We start from the raw sequence: 25,915 nt of genomic DNA, 5'->3' as shown, positions 1-25,915 counted from the left end.
TTCACACAGTGAGAGTCAATTATTTTGACGAGCTGGGTAAGTTTTTGTCTTGGCTAGCGTGTAACTTTTTTCTAGCGATCCACTAAATAAAATTTCTATGGCGAATAAAATTTTTCCCTCAGTTCCACACAAACTTGAGCGACCCTCAATTTTTGTACATCGACCTGGGCATCGTAACGTCCATGGCGCTGTTCATGGGCTACTCTGCTGCATCTCAGTGAGTCAATTATCTCAATGAGACCATGGAAGTTTTCTGTAACTTCTTGGAAGTTTTTTCAGTGAACTTCTGACTATATAAACAGTAATTATGAATCATATCCAGTAGTTACAGCTGGTTCAAAATATTTAAATAATTTAAGTCTCAAGATATGACTATAATTTTAATAATTTTTTATTTTTAAATATAAATTGAAATTTTTAATGAAGTATTTCCACGCTGATTAGTTGAGTNGACGCTTGAGATCCCTTACTAGCATCAGAGCTTTTCTCTGCACGACTCCCATAAGCTTTTACACCATTTTTCCTGTAACTTCGACCCCGGACTTTGGGTTCATCATCTGAACGTGACAAGTTGTTCAGCTTATTTTTTAATTGTAGAGGCACTGTTTCGTTACTCAGGTTGCTGAGGCTTACAGTGTCTTCATCAGAGTCGGAGGACATGTCGTGCCTGCGTCTGGGGGAACGTGGGTAGTTCAGAGGCCCACGATGGAGAGGTGGAGGGTCTGAGGAGCGGGTGGGGGACTGGCGGGGCGTGATCACCCCCACCGTGGGGCACGGCACGGGGCTACCCAGGGGAATCCGCAGAGATGGACTTCCTCCTGAACAATGAAAATAATCTAATTATCAGAAATAATTAAGATGTGTATAAGAGACAGATATATATAACAATATTTTCGCGTCAAGTGATGTTATATGTCTAACCGAATATTTAAATTTGTGTTGGTAGTTATTCGTGTTGACCTGTCTTTGGAAACTGTGTTTCTCGATTCTTTGTTTAATAGTAGGTCTGATGGTAGGTTGGCTTAGCTACTGGCTCGTTTTGTAAAGAAATAATATGTGGTTATTTTAGTAAAGTCAGACTCGTACTTCGTCTGTCCTCGAGACTCAGAACTCATTTTGTTCGCTGTATTGGTCCATTTGATTCTGAAATGATTTGTACGAAAACGTTTAAAATTGTGCATTGCTTTACTTTTAGTTCCTCCTGTATGTGCGTGATTGTGCCGCTTCCTTATAAATTGCTCTTTCAAATTTGGAGTTCGTAAAACTTTCTTAGTCTTCATTTATGGTCTCCTTTTGCGAATTTTTAGTATGATTAAATATTTTGAAATTACTAAAGGCTTATACTTATTTCGCATCCAGAGTTACAATTTTTGCCATTATGAAGTGTTGTTCGATTTTTCTTATAAAATGCTTAATTTGTTGCCTATGTGTTCTTATTCAAGCTACGAATGTGACGTGTGTTACCACTTCACAATTAACTTCTTACGATTGGATGTATTTTTTTATGTAAGCATCATGCTATCAATATTAATATTTTTCACACTCCAATTTGAATGTTATTTCTTAATTCATTGTTGCACGTTTTAATTCAATTTCTACGCGTTGCTTCTCTCTGCTGCGATTTTTTTTTTTTTTTTTTTGCGAAGAAGTACGTTTCAGTTGAAATACTGAAAGGTTCTCTCTGAAATATCTCAGCTTCCACTTAAACGTTTTGTAATTTTTTCACTTCAAATTATATCTAAAATACTTTGAAGCTTTATTTAAATAATGCGAGAAGTATAACGGAACGAATAATCTTGTTGAAGTGCATGAGCTTACCTGACGGCGATGACTTCTGTGGCACGAAACACGGCCCCGCGCTCGAGGTGCTCGTCGAGGTGACGGAGGCAGGCCTCGAGACCGCCGTAGCTGAGCGCGTCATGACCGCCCCTGCCCTCACGGTCTCTGCCGCGCCCCTACACGTGCCCAAGTCTCCTAAAACTAAACCTGCTGTCAAGAAGCCTCCTCCTGTCTACCAGGAGACCGTGTTCCAGGTGCTGTTTTTATTTATTCATAGTTAGAGGGCTGGTGCGAAGGAAGATATACCCAATGCGTTTCAATGCAAAATAGATTGAGGCGTAAGATATTAAATTAATTAAGTGTGCATTTTACAGTTTTATATTAATTTTTTCACACTCATTTTACAAATATTCAATGTCCCTCGAAAAGAAAATGGGATCAAAGCCCCGGAGGCACATGCAGGTTACTTCATTCTCATGAAAAATGACGAGAGGGTGTAAAATGGGTTTCTATTCTCCGTTCCAATGGTAACAAAAATTTGAAGCTTTCAATACGCTGAAAGCTTCAAGCTCTGGACCGAGTGAACGATTTCATCACGCTTCATTGTTCTATGCTATTTTACATTTTTATTTTGAGGATGTTTCTCATTTTAAAAATATTTGAACCCACTCGCCATGTGCGAACTTGACACTGTTTCCGTACTATAGGCTTGCCTATATTAAGACCATTAATCGCGGTGAAATGTGTCGTGAAGATTGTAACGTTGATCGTGCAGGTGTAAATTATCATCGAAAGACAACGTCTCTATGAGTTCGATCAGTTAAGCTCGGTAACGTCGGAAATTGTTTTTACATGCTCACTCTATATTCCTTGCATCTTTGAACTATGTCTTTGTATGTCTAAGGGCTTTTGGCCATTACTGTTGAAATTGTAGCTCTACGGGCGCGGTTAAATTTATCCATGGCCACGGGTGAAGAAAACCATGGCCATTGGCTACGGGTGAAATTATCCATGGCCACGGGTAAAATTGTCCCTCGTTGACGGGTGTTTTTTGCTCTTGTACGGGTGACTCCTGCCCATTATTCCAGTCTGGATTTCCGGTACGTCAGATAGATCAGGATGCAGTGAAGCTTGTCTGGAAATTAGTTGCAATGATGCAGTGCATGGAGAGTATGGGATATACTATCAAAGTTGTTAGCAGCATTTTCTTATTAAAAATTACCAGGCAACAGATCTTAAAAATGGCTGGCAATGCTTTGGGCTAAAAATCCATATTTTGGCAATGCTTCTTGCCCCCTCTGCACCCTGGTTCATTAAGGTGGTCCGCAAAAAACTTTTTCTTGAAAATGAGCTCCTACCTCAAAAACAGGTTCCTCTATGTGATGATGTTGGTTCAGTTGATAGATAAAAAGTTTTTTATATATATATATTCAAGAAATCCAACAGTTTAGAATTGTGATCATCATTAGACAATTAAACTACAGAGAGACTACTGAGAGGAGAGGGACTTTGCTCTGTCCTGCCGAGACAAATAAATGACATAAATAAATACATGTCAAAATGTACAATGCAGAAAGATAATTCAATAATCCAAAATACAATAATTCATAAACACTTATAGAAGAGCACTAATCCAAATTCACTTGTACCCGAGAATAGCGTACTGCAGCCTATAATAGCTCAGTCAGCCTTGCAGGGACACCAGAGACAAAGTGCTCTAACTTGACTGGCTAGGCCTTATAACAGGTACTATTCCACTCAGTAGTGCAGATAACCAAAGTTATTAATCTCTATATGCCTAAATAACATCCCTAAAATATTTTTCACTTTTACCTCTTAGATTTAAAGCAATACCATATATTTTCAATAATTTCGGGGTTCAATATTCCAAAATTATTGAAAATATATGGTATTGCTTGCTTTAAATCTAAGAGGTTTAAGTAATAAAATAGGAAATTCCAATATTTTTACTACTTAAGCTATGCAAGATAGATCATAGGTAGCTAATCTCTACCACTAAACCTGAGTTACCAGACTTTATTTCTTACTTGAAAATATGATATCCAAAGTGTACGGTTTAAGATCCTGATAAAAAACCTTGAATAGGCTACTTGATCAGCTGCTCTATCTAAAAAGTTGGCATCAGAATATTTTGGTTGACTAGAAATTATTCAGTTATTCAGCTAATTTATTGGATAATGTTATATATCTAAAACTGTTGTCATTAAATTGGTTAGTATGCCTGGTTAAACATATGTACCTATATATATTTCCTTTTTTTCAGATGTTTTGTTCATGAGAATGCAGTATGGATGAAAATTGTCTTGAGTCAGAATCAGCACCTGGACCAGGCATCATTCTGGCAGATACGGATGATGAATCTCCAATTATTTCCCGCTCAACATGTCCATTTTATTCGCCATGCTCAAAAAGCCAAATTTTGTCATCTTCAGTGCATGATGATATCACAGCCACATCGTATGGCCAAGCAACCTGGAGAGTTGTTATTTATCATGTCTTTGGCATGTTGTCAGCTGGAATTTTGTATCTCTTAACTTATTGGAGACCAGACTGGGAGGTGCGGTTTTGCTGCAACAAAGTTGAACTGAGCAAAGCAACTCATCTTTTACTTGATGTGAGTTGTATACTTAGTTGTATACTTAGTTTTATAGGTAATTAAATTTACATTAGAAAATATTGTTTTGTCTTGCACATGTCAAAGAAACAATAATAATAATATAATTGTTTTGGTCTATTCATTTCAATGAGTATGACAGTAAACTTATTGTACACAATTTTCACTAATCTATTTTGAATGTCTGTTTCCTTTCTAGTGTGGTGATGACCCTGTGAGTGTTTGCAAAATAAAAAGAGAGAAAGTGTCCAATCACTTTCCTAGAAAATACAGAGTTGGGGCAGGAGCTGCAGTTCTGAACTCAATCTCTCCAAGCGACAATGATAGCATTTATCACTCAGAAGACAGCAATGTAGATGATGAGTGTCAACTGCTCCAAAATGAAAGGTACCTATATACTCTTTCTCTTTGATCTGTACAAGTGTTGCTTAGGATCATTTACGGTATCATGTTTAGTAGTTTTATTCATCATTGATGTAATGATTTTGATCATTCATCAAGCCTGCTTGTTAAATCATTGTTTTATTTGGTTATTTGTTCAGGATTATTTGATAGTCTAAGAAATTTACCATGATATTCTAGATAAAAATCTATAATGCTCATTAGTCATATATTTCTTGTTCTAGTGCATGGTTTTCTGAAGATGGTTGTTTGTCACATCTATAATATGCCACAATATCCCTTATATCGGACAGCTTTGGCCCCAACTGACAATTGTTGCTGTCTCATGTCTTACAGAAATTCATTCAAACAATGCCTAATGTTCATATTTCCAGGAGATCACAGGAAACTGGTTTCTTTTATCATCACTTCAGCCACCAAAATGTCAAATATGTCTGGTGTCCTGGAGAAGGCCAGTTTGTTGAATTGAGTGCCCTTGACAGGAACACAACTGTGGCTCAACTTGCCAGTGAATATCATGGAGATGCCAAAGATGTTAGACTTGCCAGGTAATCAACTGAACTATGCTTTTGAATTTATTTTGCTACATAAAAAATTTCACCTTTATAAGAGTGGTTTGACATGTTATGAACTGTGTTGCTTAATAGTATGCATGGAATTGTTATATAGTTTTATTGATGAATTACCAGATTCACAAGTCCTGAATTTCTTTCATGGTTAAGAAATTGTAAATAGTCTATAAATTGTGAACAACCATTAGAATGATCAGTTTTACAACAATTTTGATAACTGAACTTCAGATCCTTTTAATTTTTTTCAGATATCAACTTTATGGGCCAAATGAAATCAAAGTTGAAGTGCGGTCTTATCTATTGCTTCTATTCACTGAAGTTCTCAATCCATTCTACATATTCCAGGTGCATATTAATATTATTATACAATTCGGCTTGTGCATTGCTTAATACTCAGTAATTGGGATGCATTCTTATTAGACTAGGTATCATATTTGTTCACAATGGAATTATCTCGTATTCCCTGCAATTAGAAATGCATTATTTGTAATTGTTTGTGATTAAACATCTGTTCTCAATGTAGCCCTTCAATTGAACATTTAATCCATTCAAAATATTGCTGATATTGTAGTTTTATTGTCTGACAATCAGAAGAATCTTTTGAACAATCTTCTCACTCTCTTGAGACTGTTGAGGAAACTTGATAGCACTTGTGAAGAGTATATTTTTATTTTTAGTGTCTCCATAAATATCACGAAATAGGATTGATCCTTTTTGTATTTGTGAATTGTGTGCATGCCTGTTTGTTAGGAGTAACATTTTTAGTGGTTATTATTTTTTTTTTGTAGCTTGCATTTCATTTATTACTGTCATTTCTCAAGTACCGGTATACCCTTAGCTTACTCTATATTCACCATTTGAAGATGATCACAGCTGCGTTGAACGTTATTTTAAGTTTATAAGATTATCTTCATTGGGGAGAAGAGGGTAAAACTTTTCTACAGAGAACCACATTGCAAATCTTATTGATATCAGATGGCAGTGTATTCTGTAGGTATCTATTGTGCATATTGATTTTAGAAAATGTAAAGTAGTTTTTATAAGAATGCAACCTTTATTATGGTATTTTCTTTATTCAACAGGTGGCATCCATTGCTCTGTGGAGTTGGGATGAATATTACCTGTATGCTGGCTGTATATTCTTCATCTCGTGTATTTCCGTGGGCGTCTCACTTAGAGAGACCAGGCAGGTCTGTCTTGCTTCAATGCACTATGTTATCTATTCAATTCAATAAATTCATAGTTAGGTAGGCAAATAATGCAACAAAAATATTTGAAGAGTTGTTCTCAAATATTAGTTGTTCTCAGGAAATTTGGAAATTGATTGAAGGAAAATTTTTATTGAGCATGATTTTAGTCTTTTTAATTGGTTGCTAATAAGTTCTGAAATTACAATTATTTCACATTCTTCAAATTAAGATTCCAATGACTTATACCTGTTGTAAACAAAATCGCCATGATTAAGAATTAGTATTGTATGCAAACTTACATTAAATGTTCACATTCAAATTAAATATTCACATTAGGTTCTCTTGCTAGCATTAAATTATGTAGATTCACACTGGTTGCGATTTTTGAGTATTTGTGATTATTCTTACGATTTGAATTTTTTTAGATTTGTTTTTCCATTCACTGTCTGTTTTGATTATTAATAGAGTATTCATGACTACATTTAACTTAACCACATTATTCCTTCTATTTTTAATTTATTTCTTCCTTGCAGCAAAGTGAGCGGCTGCATGCCATGGTGAAGACAAACCAGGACGCCACCATCGATGTTCTACTTCAAGATGACTCGGGCAAGACTGAGCCAGGTGTGTTTATGTTTAAATTGCCCTGCGACTGCGTCCTGCTCACTGGCACTGCCATCGTCAATGAGAGCATCTTGACGGGTATTGCAAAAATTTAGTTACTATTTTCAAAGTTTTGGACAGATAAATGAATATAATCTGATTTTCTTATGTTCTCCAATAATAACCCACTCATTTTACGTGTAACACGTATCTGTGTCATTGGCACGCCTACAACGTAGTTACTTCATAACGTTGGCATACACCATAATGAACTTGACTCTCCTAGCTGAGGCAGCTAGGGGAGTCAAAAATCTGCTGCAATTTAGACTCGCCACTATTAAAGTGTGAATTGGCAAATTGTTTTTGACATGGTGTGCTTCAGGATCAAAGTGCTTTACTGTTCTTTTCTATTTGTCTGTGTCGTTTTTTGAAAAAAATTTGAGTTTTGTAGGTACGTTAAATTGTAAATGTTTTAAAGTGTTACACGACATATTTATAATTGCAGAATTGAAAAGATCTTGCATTATTTTCCGGAGAAAATTGTGTTAGGGGTATACAGTTTTTACCGTAAGGAAATGGCTCGGAATTCCATTAAACTTATACACGATGGACAAATCCTTGGACTTGTTAACCTTCTTGCTTTTCCTTTTTTTATCTGTTGTTATCCGTTCTCGAGTCATAAAATTTCGCTCACTATCGAACTCATATGTAACGTGCCCTCAAAGTTCGGTTGAACCAGACGCCGCGACAATCGCTTCGTAGAATAAAAATATAACTCAGTACTCACTGCAGTGAGTGACAGAGAGCGCATTTTCTCGTAGACGGAAACGTGGCCACGGACGGACGAAAATACAGACAGACGGACGGACGGACATGGCGAGCACAAGAGCGCCTTTTTTCCATAAATGAGAAAATGTGCTAATAATAATTATAATCCATGCAATGAAGTGAATGTCTTGTGCAGGCGAGAGCGTACCAGTAGCGAAGGTTCCGCTGGCTGTGGGCAGCGATGAAAAGGAACTCTATGACCCCGAGAAGCACAAGCGAAACACGCTCTTCTGTGGCACGTCTGTTGTTCAGACGCGATACTACAACAACACGCCCGTTGGTCTCATTCTTGCTTAGTGTCGTTAATGTCCTCGATTATCTGCTTGATGATGGATTAGAGTTAGTTTAGGCTTGCTTCTTCTAGTTCATGTCCCCGGACAATTACATTATTTCTTCACTTACTTGGAAATTTATAAATCATACTGTCAATTTTCAACTAATACCAACAGCATAATGTTCTCAAACTACCTTCCTAAAGGACAATTGATCTCACTAAATTACCTCGTATTTATGTATCTTGATGGAATTGTTTTGTGAATCATACTGTGAATTTTTAACTGATATTATCAGCATAATGTTCTAAACTCTACCTTACCTAAAGGACAATTTATCTCGACAAATAACCATGTATATATATTTATCTCGACAAATAACCATGTAAATAACCATGTATATATAACCATGTATATGTTAATGGAATTATTTTTGTACGGCCAGGTTCGCGCTGTGGTGGTGCGCACGGGGTTCAGCACCACCAAGGGGCAGCTGGTGCGGTCCATCATGTTCCCCAAGCCTGTGCTGTTCCAGTTCTACCAGGACTCCATGAAGTTCATCGGCGTGCTCTTCTGCATCGCACTCGCCGGCATGGCATACACTTGTTATTTGTACTTCATTAGAGGGGTCAGACATTCTGTTTAGCTATACGAGTTGGTGATACAGTTTGTTTAGTTATAATAGTTGGTGAGACACTTTGTTTAGTTATGCGAGTTGGTAAGACAGTTTGTTTAGTTATACGAGTTGGTGAAACATTCAGTTTAGTTATACGAGTTGGTGATACAGTTTGTTTAGCTATAATAGTTGGTGAGAAAGTTTGTGTAGTTATAATACGTAGTTGGAAATACAGTTTGTTTAGTTATTTGAGCTGGTGAGGCAGTTTGTTTAGTTATACGAGTTGGTGAAACAGTTTGTTTAGTTATACGAGTTGGTGAGACAGTTTGTTTAGTTATTTAGTCCAAGAGATATTTTTTTAGATTTTAATTGAAGATAAGTTATTAATAATGAGGGAAAAGGTATTCTGTTTAGAAAGATTATTTCGTCGTTGTGAATATTTCTGACACACGTGTTGATATGCTTAGTGAGTGCAGCGTGGTTATAATATCACTGCCACGGTTGCATTGCTCTGTGTTTGTTGAACAATTAATTCTTTTATATTGTATTAATAATAAAGGATATTGCCTGTTTAGCTAGGTAAGAACAATTGTTGAATATTGTACTAACATACTCTGATATTGCCTTTCTAGCTTGGTTAGAACAATCGATTCTTGGCTATTGTATTAGAATGTTGTTGAATGTTACAACAATTAATTCTTAGCTATTGTATTAGAATGTTGGTGAATGTTAGAACAATTAATTCTTGACTATTGTATTAGACTACTACTATATTGCTTGTGTAGCTGGGCTGGACGGCCATGGCAGTGCGGTCTCTGGACCTGGTCACGATCGTAGTGCCGCCCGCCCTGCCTGCTGCCATGACAGTCGGCACTTACTACGCGCAGCAGCGGCTGCACCGCAGCAATATTTTCTGCATCAGTCCTCCTCGCATCAACGTCGCTGGCAAACTCAAGCTCGTCGTATTCGATAAGGTATTAAATACATCAATCTGTATTTATCTCTGCCATGGTTTGAAAAATTAGCACATGCATTCACATTGTAGTTTTTAAAGGTATTCGATAAGGTATTGATGCATCAATCTGTATTTATCTCTGCCATGGTTAAAAAATTTAGCACATGCATCCACTTTGTAGTTTATATTCGTTTTCGGTAAGGTATTAAATACATTAATCTGTATTTATCTCTGCCATGGTTAGAAAATCTGGCGCATGCATCCACGTTGTAGTTTTTAATTCGTTTTCGGTAAGGTATCTTAATGAATTCCCCCGTCTCTCAGAAAACTGGTCAGTCTAGCTAAGATATTTGGAGTAAAGTAAACCGAGGTTTCCGCAGAGAATTGAGCACATGCCTCCATTTTGTAGTTCATGTAGTTTATTTATTCGTTCGATGGCAGTGGTATTCAGACTGGTGCTTTAGTGAGTGTTAGTTCGGGGAAGCAATGATGAACTTGGACGTTAATCTTATGTCATCTGTAAAGTTTGGAAGTGACCACTTCCTATGTTAATCAGATTTTTCATGTCAGACTGGCACCTTGACTGAAGATAGTTTGGAAATACACGGAGTAGTGGGCGCTGATTCCACCAAACCTGACGCAATAAAAGCTACCGAACCAGAAGCCGAGATTGATCCAGAGACTGGAGATAATACGAAGAAATGTTTTCTGTGGCCCAACGTTCGTCCCGTTCTGAGCTTGTCACATGACTCGAGGTTCATGATGGCGCTCGCTACGTGCCACGACCTCACTTATGTCTTCGGCAAACTCATCGGTGATCCCATGGACATCAAAATGTTTAAAGCCACCAACTGGGTAAGCCAATACCAACTATTCATCCAACTATCCTCCTTTGCTTGCTCGAAATAAGCGTTCACCATCCTGGGTATTAGGGTCACTTCTTCAAATGCAAATGAAACCCTTCTGTATTCCAGCTTAATTGTTGTTTTTTCTCTCGGTGCTAAATTTCTCGGCTCGTATTGATTTTCGATCATTTGGTTCTAACTGCGGTCGATTCGGTGCTGACTACTTTCGATTCTCCGTAGATTTTTACTCAAACTCAGGGTAATTAGGCTCTACGTATGAACACATAATAACAAAAATGTTCAATACAATTATTGTTGAAGACCGGAAATTGAGGTTTGTTACGTACGTACGGTACCTATTTTATGAGTTTCATGAGATTGTTTGTCGTTGGCCGAGGTTATTTTTTTAAGAATGGTTTTGGCTGTATTCTTGTAATAAATCAGTTGTGTTATTCTGTAATTTCAACTCGTAATTATGTTGTTAGTTTTATAGATTTACTTATTAGAGGACTTTGAAAACCTCAATTATTTAGCGTTGGCAATATGGTAGTTCGGTGCTGGCTCAGTTTTTGGTCGATATTCGGAAATCAATGTATCGATGATACACTGATGTATGTATATGAGAAAACTCTCTGTGTTGAATTTAATTTGTTTGCAGTTTATTGGTTATATGGTTTAATTACATTGGGGCATTTGCGGTGTTCATTTTTTAGGTCTGGGTATAAACGCAAACTTCTTTTATAACTCTTAAACTCAATAGGTTTTCGATATGCTTTTGAGTCAAAATGAGTTATTCGCTGAGTCTGCTTGCTGCTCAATTTGCAGTGAACCGCTTTCACTCTCCGGGCTTCACACGCATATTCATAAAAAATAACTGCTGCTCACCAGTATGAAATAATTTAATAATATTCATGCAGGCTTGAATCTTGGCTTGGGTGTATGATGTTGATGGTGTTGTGAATGCATTTATTTCTGAATTCTTTTATGAAATCGTGTACATACGTTTTGCTTACTGCTAAGCATTATTTCGGGCATATTACTATGTACCTATGCAACTAAGTACCTTCGTTTCCGCACCAAGGGTATGCATTTCGGTTAGCACTGCACAGACTTGTGAAGAAATTTAGGGGTTGTTTGTGTGGTTTAGATTTTGCTAAAATATTCCTCTTCAGGTCTTAGATGAGCCTGCTGAGGGAGGCTATAACAGCCTCGTGCTGACAGTCGTTCGACCTCCTGACAATGCCAGGGACAACATTTCTGTGCCGCTACCATTCCTGCAAGAGCCAACGTCTTCTGAAATATTAATTCCAAGAGAAAGTTCTTCCAATCCTGAAGCGCCAACCAATAAACTACTGAAACCCGCTCATCGAAGTGACAAATCTCTGTTGCCGAGTACTGAATCTGCACTCACTGCCAATGGAAATAACGAATCTCCAGGCGATGTTCAAATACCGGACACAACACAAATCAAAACACCGTCGCTATTGGCACATGGACAAAACCGGACTACCGAAAAAGACGATAGTTGTGCACCTGAAGGGGACGTTTCTGTGCTGCGTGGTGCTCATGAAAGTCCAGGAAGCTCGTCAGCTAACAACACAGAGTTCCTCGTGGCTCCTGCCAAGAGTCTCTACGAGTCCCACGTATTGCAGGACTCGGCGAGTGATCAGTCAAGCTTATCCAGTGACGATGACTTGCCGTCTTGTGCTGTCCCCTCTGGTCCCATGTCGGAGCAAGTAAGTCGGATATGCATTTATATGTATTCCGTGTTACCTGTCTTTCTGTCAGTATCATTGATAATATAAATCAACGAATTCTCTGGTCATCAATCGCACGTGTATAAACAAGTAAATTCTGCCATCTAAAACTAATTTATATGTGCTCTTATACAAATTATTTTCATCTTTTCTGAATGCTGTGTCTAACGAGTTCGATCAAGTAGATTATTCTTCTTTTTTCTATTGGGATTTTAGTAGTTTTTTTCGAATTGGATTTCGTTTGAGTTCAGATCGGTATGACCGAACAAAGTAAGTGCCTGTGTTACCTGTCTATGTGCCAAAATCATTGACACGTACATTTATGACGGGTAGGTATTCCGTGAGTTGAAAGTAGCAATGTTAAAATATGCTTATTTTGCATGCTTTTTCGATTCTTTATTTTATTTGCTCTATCTTTCTATGGTGATTTGAATATCTTGCCTATATATTTCGTGTGTTGATGAAACCCTGGCATTGTTAAATTATTTATTCAGCGCGTGTGTTGCGCTTTTGCCCCTCGTGATACGCGTGTGCTGCACTTCTTCCTCCTCATGTTGTGCTTGCGTTGCGCTTCATCCCCCTTGCGTTTGTGCGTGTGTTGCGCTTTTTTCCCCCTCGTGTTGCGCTTCATCCCCCTCGTGTTGCGTGGGGGCTGCACTTCTTCTCTCGTTTCTTGCGCTTGCGTTGCGCGTCTTCCCCCTCGTGTTGCGCGTCTTCCCCTTCGTATTATGTGTGTTGCGCCCCACATTTCTCATTTAAATTATATCCTTCATCACTTGTTTGGTCTTAATTTGTCTGGAACTTTTTTGCACTTGAACTCATCATCAAAAAATTGCTTGCTTTATATTTTCTTTATTGCATGTCGGGTTTATTTATTGTAAGGCTCGTCTCACCTCCTCCGTGGACGTTGGCTTGAAGTTATAATGCTGGCAGGTCTGTTGTTATTGAGGTTGCAACTCTAAAAGCGTCAGAACCCTTCTTCCGGACCCAAGCAATATATATAACAATATTTTCGCGTCAAGTGATGTTATATGTCTAACCGAATATTTAAATCTGTGTTGGGAGTTATTCATGTCGACCTCTACTTAGAAATTGTGTTTCTCGATTCTTTATTTAATAGTTGGTTTGATGGTAGGTTGGCTGTGCTGCTGGCTCGTGTTGTAAAGAAATATGTGGCTATTTTAGTAACTCATACTCGTACTGCGTCTGCCCTCGAGACTCGTGACTAATTCTGTTCGCTGTACTGGCCTATTTCTAATAGGCAGTAATTTGCATACATCCTATTCAAGTCTGATATGATATGCATTATGCACGGAAGCGTTTAATATTGTGCATTACTTTACTGTTACTCCCTTCTGTACGTGCTTGTGCGGCTTCATTATAAATTTTCTCTTTCAAATTTGGCGTTCGTTAAACTTTTTTATTCTTTATTTATGGTCTTCTTTACTGAGTTTGAGTATGATTGAATATTTGTAAATTTTAATAGGCTTATACTTTTTCGCATCCAGTGTTGCAATTTTTGACATTCTGAAGTGTTGCTTGATTTATCTTCTAAAAATGCTTAATTTGTTTCCTCTGTGTTCTAATGCAAGTTACGAATGTGACGTGTGTTATACTTCACTATTGACTTCTTTCGATTCAATGTATTTTTTGATTCAAGCATCATATCAATATTGATAGTTTTTGCAATCCAATTTGAATGTTATTTATTAATTAGTTGTTGCATGTTTTGATTCAATTGCTACACGTTGCTTCTCTATGCTGCTATTTTTTGCGAAGAACTACGTTTTCAGTTAAAATACTGAAAGTTTCTCTCAAAGCTTTCTCAGCTTCGACTTAAAAATGTTGTATTTATTTTACTTCAAATTATATCTAAATTACTTTGAGGCTTTATTTAAATAATGCGAGAAGTATAACGGAACGAATAATCTTGTTGAAGTGCATGAGCTTACCTGACGGCGATGACTTCTGTGGCACGAAACTCGGCCCCTCGGTCGAGGTGCTCGTCGAGGTGACGGAGGCAGGCCTCGAGACCGCCGTAGCTGAGCGCGTCTTACATGCTCACTCTATATTCCTTGCATCTTTGAACTATGTCTTTGTATGTCTGCATGATTCTCGTCTGCTTGTGTCATGTCGTGCTTAGCTTTAGCTTTGCATCTTGTCTGGAGTCTACTCCTACTCCTCTTTTTACTTATTAAAATGCTTTTTGTTTATATTGGAAAACAATTTATCCAGTGTTATATTATAATTGAGTATGAACTGAATCGTTCACATAGGCATAGGTTCTGTCAGCACAACCTAGATCCATTTCTAGCCGACAAAACATTAAAAAATGCTCACAAAATAATGAAAAATGCAAATGAAATAGATAGTGCAATCACTTGTCACTTGGTCGCAGTGCTGATGCGGGTAATAAATTGGTGCTGAAATTGCCCTTTAAACCTCAAGGGCACCTGAAGTGTTAAAGGTGGACGATCTCTGTAAGACATGACGCTAGGTGACCTAGAGCTGTACTATGAAAACTCGCTTAAATTCGCGTAGCAATATAAGCACATTTAACGGCCAATTTCTCTTCTTTGATTGGTGTGTTCAGCTTCGAAAGCCGTCAGCAATTAGTTTACGGATTTGCGAACTCGTATATATTTGTATTAGTATATACGACGCCATAAACGAACATGCCGTGTTTGTCATGTACGCAGATGCCGCTGGAGGTGGGGGTTGTGCGGGTGCTTGCGTTCAGCAGCGAGGTGCAGCGTATGAGTGTTGTGGTGCGCAGACTTGGCGCTCCTGCCATGGAACTCTTCGCTAAAGGCGCGCCTGAAGTCATCGCACGTCTCGCCAACCCTAGTACAGGTAATGCTCAAAATTATGCTAATACGGCTATTTTTACCTTCAATGGAAATGGGTTTGGATTTGCCTTGTGGCATAGGACGTTGAAAACGTTGATTTTGAATTGAATACGTTGAGATAATTTTTGATCGAGGTATTTCACAAGATGTTTTTAAGAACGTTTTTTGTTCCATTTTATTTGTTTGAAATATCTTTTATTCAGTCTCTATTTCCTGTTATGCGTTTCATTTGCTTACAGCTTTCAAATCTTGACGGTTTCATCAACCCTTTTTGGCTTCATTTAATTTAGTCTATAAATATTATTTTTGTGTTATTTTAGACTTGATTAATCTTGTTTTATTTCTTAATCTCAATATACCGTATTGAATCATTTATTCACGATGGTGAATAACACTTGATAAAAGAATTTTTATTGTGTTAACTTGCGACTCGGTAATAATTATATAACTTCTTGAATTTTGTTCACGTGTAATTCAGTAATTATTACAGAGCAGTATAATTATTACAGCAATTATCTTGTTACTTGTAACGCAGTCCCCGAGAACCTGGCGAGCGTGCTGGAGAGCTACACCGTGCGGGGCTACAGAGTGATCGCCGTCGCTCACAGAGCTCTCCCGCAGAGACTTACCTGGAAAGCTGCTCAGAAAGCCCCTCGAGAGAAGGTGATATGCTTATTTAACTCGAATAATTTCACTTCTCACAGCTTCCAAATCTTACATTTTTGAGCTACGTACATTCTACCTTATTCATTATCGCCTAAATCGTCCATTTTTTAGCTACAAACATTGTAGCTTAAACATCATTGCCCAAATCGTATATTATTGGAATCGTTAAGAAGATAGAATTAGTGAAATCGGCATTGTCCTCATCTTGGCTTTCTATTCCATTGAATATGTGTGAACATAGAAGTATTGATAAATAAATAAACAGTGCATGCTAGTGCACCATCAAGGCCTTATGACCGTGCAGTCACTGTAACACGATGATCGGTCGTTCAGTAATCCTATTGATCAGCCGCTGCATCGTTGACCGTCGCAGCGCGGCCTTAGAGGCCTTCTTGACAAGACGATGTTGCGTGATAATACTCTTAGTAGTATTTATCGTACACTTATCCACTGTACGTAATTAAATCCTATATCCCTGCTTATCTGTCGCTGCCTACGTGATTTTGCTCTTTATAATAATAATAATATTATTATTATCAATATTTTATTAATTATTACTCCAATAATAACAACAATAATAATAATATATAAATGTTAATAATTCACTGTACGCAATTGGGTCTAAGACACCTCATTACCCAGTCTCTGGGACCTCACTAATAATGAGTGCGTGCCAACAGCTGGAGCGCGACCTGACGTTCCTAGGGCTGCTGGTGCTGCAGAACCCCCTCAAGCCCGCCACCACCGCCGCCGTCTCCGAGCTCGTCAACGCTGACATCCGTCCTGTCATGGCCACCGGTCAGTCAGCCGTGACACTGAGAGAAAAAAGACATTGGTCATATTATACAAATAGTGATATACTTTATTCCCCAGAGCACATGCAGAAGTGGCACTGAATGCGCCGTATAGCTGGGCCGAACTGAGTCAGGACACAAGGAAAAATTTGCATCGCTATTTAGACAAGCTCCCAAACATCTCACTGCGTGTACAGGGTATTATTATCAAACGATTGTCTGAGAGACCTTATAAACTTCGAGCATATCGTACCTCGGGGACAAATATCATTAATAAATTTATTTATATTCATTTTTTTAAGTATTCAGTTATTAACAATTATTATTACTGCCTATTTAGTATGTTTGAGCTATATTTTTCTTTTTCTGAAATAAAAACGAAAATAAATTTTATGCAGGAGACAACGTATTGACGGGCGTGAGCGTGGCGAGGGAGTGCGGCATGCTGCCGCCCCACGACCCCGTCCTGCTGCTCTCCGTGACGCCTCCCTGTGGCGGCGACCAGCCCCGTCCTGCCTTGCTCACGGCCACACTCCAGCAGCAGGTCTTTGCTCACAGTCCTATTTCAACTTGAAAAACTTCAAGAATTACTCATGAGTCCAAATACTTTTTCTACTCGGTATTCTCCAATTATTGACAACGCCCTGCCGGCTGCAGTAGCAGGCCTTTGCTGCCAGTCTTGTAGATGCGTTGAAACTAAGAATTACTCGTGAAGTATGAGCTAATATTCTTTTCTATACGGTATTTTCAACTTATTTCTAAATAAGAAAAATCGTATGATTAAAAAATCATTATGATTCATAATCACAATCCTCCGCCACGGAGGATTGTCCGTTGAAATGTGTTCCGCTTAGTACATTAACGGTTTGAAGATACTTGCTTAGGTTGATGGGGTCAACTGTCGTTTGGATATCTAGATTCAGTGATGAATAAAATCGCAATTAACAAACTACGAATTAGTTTTAACTTAAATGTGTTCTGAAGTGAAACCTTTTTTTCTAACAATCGACTACATCACAGTTGTTATAACGATCCACTGCATCACAGTTGTTGTAACAATCGACTACATCACTGTTGTTATAACGATCGACTTGACCACAGAACAACCCCGACAACCTCGCTGTGACCATCACGCCTGGCGAAGACTCCGTGGAGCTGCTGCAGCGCTACCACATCGCCATCAGCGGCAGCAACTGGAAGCTCTTGTGCCAACACTTCCCTCAATATGCGAGTCCTTGAATGTAGTGTTATGAAAATTAACTGATAATCTAAATATATTAGCTACGTGGAGCTGTTGTCTTGAGAATGAAAAACATTAGCTACGTGGAGCTGTTGTCTTGAGAATGAAAAACATTAGCTACGTGGAGCTGTTGTCTTGAGAATGAAAAACATTAGCTACTTGGAGCTGTTGTCTTGAGAATGAAAAATATCAGCTACTTGGAGCTGTTGTCTTGAGATTTCCCACAATATGGAATTCGAATACACTTTCTCGAATACAGAAAGTGCCGGATATCATAACAATATTCTTGCCTCAAAATTTTTTTTTTCTTCACTGTTAAAACCTAGGGTCGGTATTTTTAGATAGTAAGTTGAAAATGTATTCGTTTATATCGGTACATATTTTTTAATCAATTGGGGAGATAGTAAGTTTTTATTTGTAATTTAGTTTGAGGTCTAAGTGATGCTTACAAATAGCATACATTGGAATATAATCACATCAAATATCATTCTTTGAACACTGTTTACAAAGGGTGGATGCAGCGATGTTAGTAGCATAGTAGGCTTTGAGTGCGCTGGTCACTAGTTATTTTACATTTTAGTTATTTTATTCTCTGATATAGTATACGCAATTTTTGGCCATATATCATTGGTTTTAGTACTATAATTAATCGTTCTATATTACTGAGTTGAATTAAATTTATGACGACTACTGTGTTAGGTGGACGCTGTTTGTGTGCGCGGTGCGGTGTTCGGCAGGATGTCGCCCGACCAGAAGACGCAGCTCGTGGAGACGCTCATGGGCCTTAACTACGTGGTCTGCATGTGTGGGGACGGTGCCAACGACTGCGGGGTATGCCAGGATATGTTCACCACGTGTCATGTTATTTGCTCAATGATTTCTCATTACCTCCAATATACCTTGGTCTCATTCCATACCCAATTTACCTCTGTATCATTATATATAATTTACTTTCTCATTACCTTCAATTTACCTCTGTCTCATCACTTGTAATTTACCCCTGTCTTATTACCTTCAATTTACATCTGTCTTATCACCTATTGCCCCTAATAGCCTTTTATTGAGTGTCTCGAATTATCCTTTTCTCATTACCCTTAATTAGCCTTTGCTTGCATATCTCAAATTATATCTGCCTCATTACCTCGTAGTTGTATCTCAGATTTGTTCCTCGAACTCATTACCCTCCGTATCTCAACGCCCCCGCCACACGGCCTCCTAAGCTCCCCCCTATACGCAGGCGCTGAAGGCGGCGCACGTGGGCATCTCGCTGTCGGAGGCCGAGGCGAGCGTCGCGGCGCCCTTCACTTCGAACGTCGCCGACGTGTCGTGCGTGCCGCGTCTTATCAAGGAGGGCAGAGCCGCCCTCGTCACCAGCTTCGGCGTCTTCAAGTTCATGGCGCTCTACAGCATCATACAGTTCGTGACTGTGCTCATGCTGTACACGGTGAGTGATGGTAGTGATGCTGTACAGCATCATACAGTTCGTGACTGTGCTCATGCTGTACACGGTGAGTGATGGTAGTGATGCTGTACAGCAGGTAGTGAGTGATGGTCATCACAGTTTGGTGATGCTGTGCAGCATCACATAGTTCGTGACTGTGCTTATGCTGTACACAGTAAGTGACGGTCATCACAGTTTGGTGATGCTGTACAGCATCACACAGTTTGTGACTGTTCTCATTTTTCTCATCTTAAGTCTTGGTTATCATGTTTGTAATTTCTAAGGAGTTTTCACGCTGTTGGTGTTCCACAGCTTTTTCTCTGCTTCGTGGTAAATTGTTTCGAGTTTTAATTTATTTAATGTTAAAAAAAAATCATTTATTTCATCGAAAACTATTTTTCGGAATGTAATTTTTTCATGAGAAACTATGTACAGAAGTATGAGTCCCACTATTTTGGTTTCAGCTATAATTTGAAAGTTTTGACATTTTACTGTTGAATTTATTCGAACAATTTCCATTTCTGAATTCCTTGTCTGTTGTCTTACCATGAGTTTTCACACAGTGAGAGTCAATTATTTTGACGAGTTGGGTGAGTTTTTGTTTTGGCTAGTCTGCCACTTTTTCCATCGATCAACTAAATATATTTTCTATGGCGAATAAAATTTTTCCCTCAGTTCCACACAAACTTGAGCGACCCTCAATTTTTGTACATCGACCTGGGCATCGTAACGTCCATGGCGCTGTTCATGGGCTACTCTGCTGCATCTCAGTGAGTCAATTATCTCAATGAGACCATGGAAGTTTTCTGTAACTTCTTGGAAGTTTTTTCAGTGAACTTCTGACTATATAAACAGTAATTATGAATCATATCCAGTAGTTACAGCTGGTTCAAAATATTTAAATAATTTAAGTCTCAAGATATGACTATAATTTTAATAATTTTTTATTTTTAAATATAAATTGAAATTTTTAATGAAGTATTTCCACGCTGATTAGTTGAGTTGTTAATACTGAGGTTTGCGGTTGTGCAGTTCGCTGGTGAGGGAGCGTCCAAGCAGTAGCCTGCTAAGTCCCCTGAACCTCTTCACTGTGCTGCTGCAGGTGCTGGCCGTCATTGGTGGCCAAGTGGCTCCCTATTACTACCTTGCTTCTCAACCTTGGTGAGGAATAGTTCCAGCTATTTGTTCTATTTCAAAGTTCAACATAAGATGGTCACGCATGTCTTTCTCGACAAGCTTTTTTTTCAACAAGCTTCTTACTTGACAAGCTTTAACTTTCTGAAGCGCTTGAAAATCACCTGCTATTACTTTCGTGATAATTAACAGGTTTTTTTAAAAGGAAATGTTGTTTTCTTAATTGTCATTTTGATTTCGTTCTCCAGTCTCTGATTTACAGGGAAGAATCGCTGGGATGTTTGCACGTTAGTGTGAAGAATAACCCTAATAACCTCGGGTGTGTAGAAAATGCCCAACATGTGGAATAGCCTCCAATAAAACATCAACGACAGAGCTAACATTTTTTTGTGAAGAGATATATTCCAGATAAAATTCTGCCATGGTCGCGCATAAATAATATTTCACTGTTTAGTTCATACCCAATATGTTCTTAGGTTTTTCAAAAATGACATGGAAAGTGTTTGTAATGTGTTAATGTGTTTGTATGGCGACGAGCTAGAACTATGGCAGGAATATGAAGCAAGTCTTTCATTGACTGCCAAGTCCGCGTGCAGCAGCTATTTAACCACCCACCTTATTACAGTGATTCCAAGTAGATACTAGTTTTCACCCACGATCAAGTTTAAAAGGCTAATTTGATCACGTTTTTCACCTGCAATCTTCTTTTAGCTGCCTGAATTAGACGACAGTTGCAATGGTTTATCCCTTTATGCAAGTTTGATTGAAGACTAGAGAATGCTGTATATTGATAATTTCGTGCCACTCATTGAGAAAACAAACAATACTTTTTTAAATATAAATTATTTTAAACTTTCCCTAACTATACCAAAGATTTATTCATGCACCTAAATTTTGTTCAGGTTTATTGCGAACACAAACGAAGCTGGCGGAGACGCCGGAGGAGCAGGAGACGTGAGCTGGGAGGCGACAGTTCTGTTCCTGATGTCTGGTGTACAGTACATCGCCCTCGCCATCGTCTACGCTCCTGCCATGCCTTACGCTCGTCCCATCTACTATAACGGTCAGTGCGCTACAACTTCTAATTATTTTATCATTTCAAAGTAATGTATTTGACAGAGCCTCGATGTATCAAGGAATAAAGTTCATTCACTTATCGACTACTCGCGGCTAAGATTCTATTTGAATGATATCGATGTGAAATAATTTAATTTAAAATAGTCTCGAAGTTTTCACCTGACATTTTTTGATTTGAATTGGCGAAAGCAAGTAAAAACAATGGAAAGTGTGGTCATTCCTTTGTGCATATTCACGCACAGCTCGAAACTGAATCCTCAAGTTCGTCTGTTACAATCCGATCATTGACTGGCGGCTTAGGTTTGTGGCAGGTTGACATGGTTTTACCCTGGAAAAAAATACGTTGTTATTTCCACTCAGTTTGTTTACACTCACTGTCACTCACTGTGTCCTTCAATCACTTGCAGTCACCGTGTCTATAACCACTTACTGTCACTCACTGTGTCTCATGCCAGGATGGTTGATGCTGTCGTTGGTTGTGTTCGGAGCGTTGTCGCTGGTGATGCTGCTGTACCCCGGCCCCTGGTGCTCCGTGCTCCTCATGGCCAGTGAGATGACCAGCTCCGAACCGCGCGTCTTCTGGATCTTCCGGGGCACCCTCATCATGTTGGCTGTGATGCACATGCTCATAGCTTGGCTTATTGACGTGAGACCTGCAACAACTTGTTACTCGACAATACAGAGGCGTTCTTATCATATAAGATCGACTGAGCATGCATGGTTATCATTCCACTGGATTGTTCCTCCGATTTTATGGCTTTAATTTTCCACAAGCTTTTCTGGTCAACTGAATAATTAATGCCAAGTTCACCAAGGCTCATGCGTTTTGCCTGTAAGACGTCCGTCTTGGCGATTTAACTGCTCTGAAACAATTATTTCTCATTAATCTGATTTGCTCGTTTACCTGAATTCATTACAATTACACTATTTCAAGACATTAACAAACCTGATCAATTTCTCTACCGTTTTTTTGGCTTTGACATATTTTTAACTGCAACAGGACACAGTGGGAAGCAGCGCTCTCCTTAAACGACTTTTCCAGCGCATACGAGGGAAGAAACAAGCCAAGCATCGCTACAAACGCGTCCTCGCCGCCCTCCAACACGACCTTCGCTTCCCACCTTTGCAGCGACCCATCTCGTCTTCAGATATTTGAACTTACCAATATCTGATGAAACCATCATGTTCTTGAGTTCGAACTCAATACTTCCACCTCCGAACTTGAAACAGTCGAAGATCTAAGGAAACTATAATGTTTTTGAGTTCGATATGAAACGCCATGTTATGAGTTCGAATTCTGTGCAAACTTTGCGGTATTGACAATGTGTCTTTCTTACAGCGACGGAAGACTGATTCCTTTCTGTCATCGGGAGCCTCGAGTCAGGCTTTATTTATGGATGACATTTCAGTTATTACTGGAACTCATTACCATTTTATAACTAGCTAAGCAATTTATGAACGACGAGACTAGCGCTATATATCTTGCATGGCTTCAAATATAACCCCGCTTGATTTTATAGCAACGCTCAACACGACTGAAGTTGTTCCAACCGATGAGAAATCACACGAGTATATCAACGGTTTCTAGAAACATCATTCATTAAGTTGATTATTGCTCTCATGCAGCATGAATTGATCTGTCTAAAAAATATATTTTCTTCTTAACGGTACAAAAACGATCTCAGGCAGGTTATGATAAACCGAGGTTAGAGGAATTCTCGGGATCAAGAAAGTCCACTTGCATTGAATCTGTCGTTTTATGAACAAATGACTGATGTATATTCCTTCAACGTTTAGTCGTCGATTTGATATCTCGTCAACTCATCCATTCCTCATCATTCCGCGTAGTTTTTTGTTCTATTATCTTCTTAGTATCTTTAATTGTTGAACAAACGAGCAATAGCAACGAACATGAAGTTCTACTTGTCGTTTGAATGCATTTTCAAGAAGTTAATTTTGACCTTTCGGCTAATTTTTCCTACTTTAGGAGCAGGAAGTTTTTCAACAGAGCTTGGAAGCTGTAGAAGGAAAATGTCAGCCTTAGGGAGATTTTTTGGAAATGAAAAGACTTGCCATGTAATCTGTGAACAAATGGAAAGCTTGTCCCAGATGGTAATGCACCTCTTCCTCTCATGATATCGCTGCAGCTAAATGATGCATTCAATCAATGGAATGATAATGCGTGTCGTGATACCATCGCTGCAGCTGAAGTATTTAGTGAATGAAATGATTATAGTTTCGAGATTCTGTTGCCCACTAAGTCTTAAACTTCGCCAATGTGTATAAATCGTCTCTCTGTTCACTTGAGTTCTTTTTATTATTAGCCTTTTTAGCGTCAAACATCAGCCAAGTATTTTATAAGTTAATTTAATGGACGATGTAAATCTGTTAATCTTGTTCACTCCGAGACACACATGTATTTCATTGCTCTCTAGCTTTTCGATGATTTGTTCAAGAATTACCATTGGTTAAAAAATGTCAATTTGGCGATTGCTTTAATTATGTTCAGACGTGTTTATGTTTTGACAGTTTTCATTGTTGGGCACTTTTTCCTTGTGGTGTGTTGTTCCTGTAATTTTCTTTAGTTTAGGTTGCTTAGTCAAGTTTAATCAGTTTATCTAATAATGTTTTAGTTTAGTTTGGCCTAGGAATTCATTTGGCCGTGCAAGAGATCTTTTATCGAGCTTCTCGTCATCATCGCTTCCGTACAAAGATATTGCGTGCATTTTAACCTGCAGGGCTGTGATGGTGTTTGTCTCATTGTTGGTGCTGACTAGTGGAGATTGCTTCATTGCTGTTGGCACTTGCGATGAATCATCAGTTTAGTCCTTAAGTTTTAGATTTTACCTTTACAGAAAATGGAAGTTTCGTCGTATCAAGTTTTAGCCGGACTTAAGCTGGTGTTTAATGTGGCTTTTTTCGGGTGCGATGCTTGGCTGGCTCAGGCATGATAATGTTGCAGTTTTAGAGTGCATTTGTTTGAACATATTTGTGACATTAGTGACTTCTGGCCTTGATTATACGTATTAATGAATTATTTGTAACGACGTTATTGTCTTCGTGTGATGCTTCTTCCATAATAGTGCTACTAGTTTTGGGTTAAAATCTATAATCATTGGTCAATGATGCATGTGCGAGTCAGTGGTGTCTGTGATATGTCTTCCATTCCTTGACTATTCGCGTCAGTATTGTCATATATAGTACTTTATATTTATTAATTGTTAGAATTCATATTAGTTAAGACGTAACCTAAGCGTTAAGACAGTAGTTTCTTCTCGGAGTCTCCACGGCAACTTATCAACAGTGCGGCTCTTTTTATCTTATACACATAAGTTTAATGCTGTTCACATTTTTAAATCTCATTGGTATCCGTCTGACTACGTTCATGTTCCCCGTTATTTGTTTATGGTCTGTGTAATAGCTTTTGTTGCTGTTCATCTGAGTATGCAACGCTCGCTTTTATTTGCTGCTCGCTATCACGCGGGAAGTTTTGTCGATTGCACGTATAATTTTCTTAGTATTGTTTCCATAGAAACATTCAACTTTCATGGTAGTGGTTTTCATTTTAGTTCCACCGAATATCAAACTATTTTTGTTTCGTATATGACAAACTTTTTTCGTGTGTTGATTCATATTCAATGAAAATTCTATTTTACTTGAATTTCTGCCTATGTGTTAACCCCGATGTAGTTGTGGCCCGTCCCTTTGGTGTCGTAACTCGAAAATGTAGAGCGGAATTTCAGTTCACAAATTCCCCTGTACAATGAAGCAGATCAAAGAACAATTATCTTCATAATGTGTTGCTTTCTCCCGGCATTCAAGTTCTAAGTCATTGCCAAATGAAGGATGATAAAAGTTGCCTGAAATTTCAGATGGTGTTTTAAATTAAAATAAAATTAATTTAAATCTCTGTTCAATATTAATTATAAAATATTAGAGATTCGCCTTTGATATGAATGGAGTTATTATGAAAAATGTTATGAATTTCTTCTGTCTGTAAATGGAGAGAATTCAACGCGCCAAGACGGTCTTCCTTAAGTTGTATTGATATAAGAAAGTGCCTTTGCTTACTTTTCATACTCTGATGATACTGGGATCTTGCGCTTCATAAGCACTGCGAATCTCTGCGTGTATTTGTCTTGTGTTCGTCCTAGTCATCTACCTCGGAAGTATATATACTCGGACAATAAACCTCCACTTCTTAACCTCTTATCACTAATGATGTGAACATGCGCTAGATTATGTGAAAGAAATTGGTTT

General features: G+C 38.4%; 1 protein-coding gene across 1 annotated transcript; it reads left to right on the top strand.

Annotated features, from left to right (window-relative positions):
- The first annotated feature begins 4,061 nt into the window (after positions 1-4,061).
- LOC108674769 (polyamine-transporting ATPase 13A2) lies at positions 4,062-25,846 on the top strand. Its single transcript, XM_018162740.2, has 23 exons — positions 4,062-4,414; positions 4,614-4,801; positions 5,191-5,364; positions 5,637-5,733; positions 6,471-6,578; positions 7,112-7,280; positions 8,146-8,285; positions 8,727-8,909; positions 9,683-9,871; positions 10,423-10,707; positions 11,870-12,433; positions 15,154-15,307; positions 15,839-15,966; positions 16,650-16,767; positions 17,162-17,307; positions 17,865-17,990; positions 18,703-18,834; positions 19,241-19,447; positions 20,120-20,214; positions 20,477-20,605; positions 21,481-21,641; positions 22,111-22,301; positions 22,656-25,846. Exons 1-23 carry the CDS (start codon positions 4,088-4,090, stop codon positions 22,809-22,811), a joined length of 4,167 nt encoding a protein of 1,388 aa, XP_018018229.2. The 5' UTR covers positions 4,062-4,087; the 3' UTR covers positions 22,812-25,846.
- The last annotated feature ends 69 nt before the right edge of the window (positions 25,847-25,915 follow it).

This window comes from Hyalella azteca, unplaced genomic scaffold, assembly GCF_000764305.2.
Source record: "Hyalella azteca isolate HAZT.00-mixed unplaced genomic scaffold, Hazt_2.0.2 contig11506, whole genome shotgun sequence".
In the NCBI taxonomy this organism is placed as follows: domain Eukaryota; kingdom Metazoa; phylum Arthropoda; class Malacostraca; order Amphipoda; family Hyalellidae; genus Hyalella; species Hyalella azteca.
The sequence above is the reverse complement of the archived record's forward strand: the minus strand, read 5'-3'. Positions and strand labels throughout refer to the sequence as shown.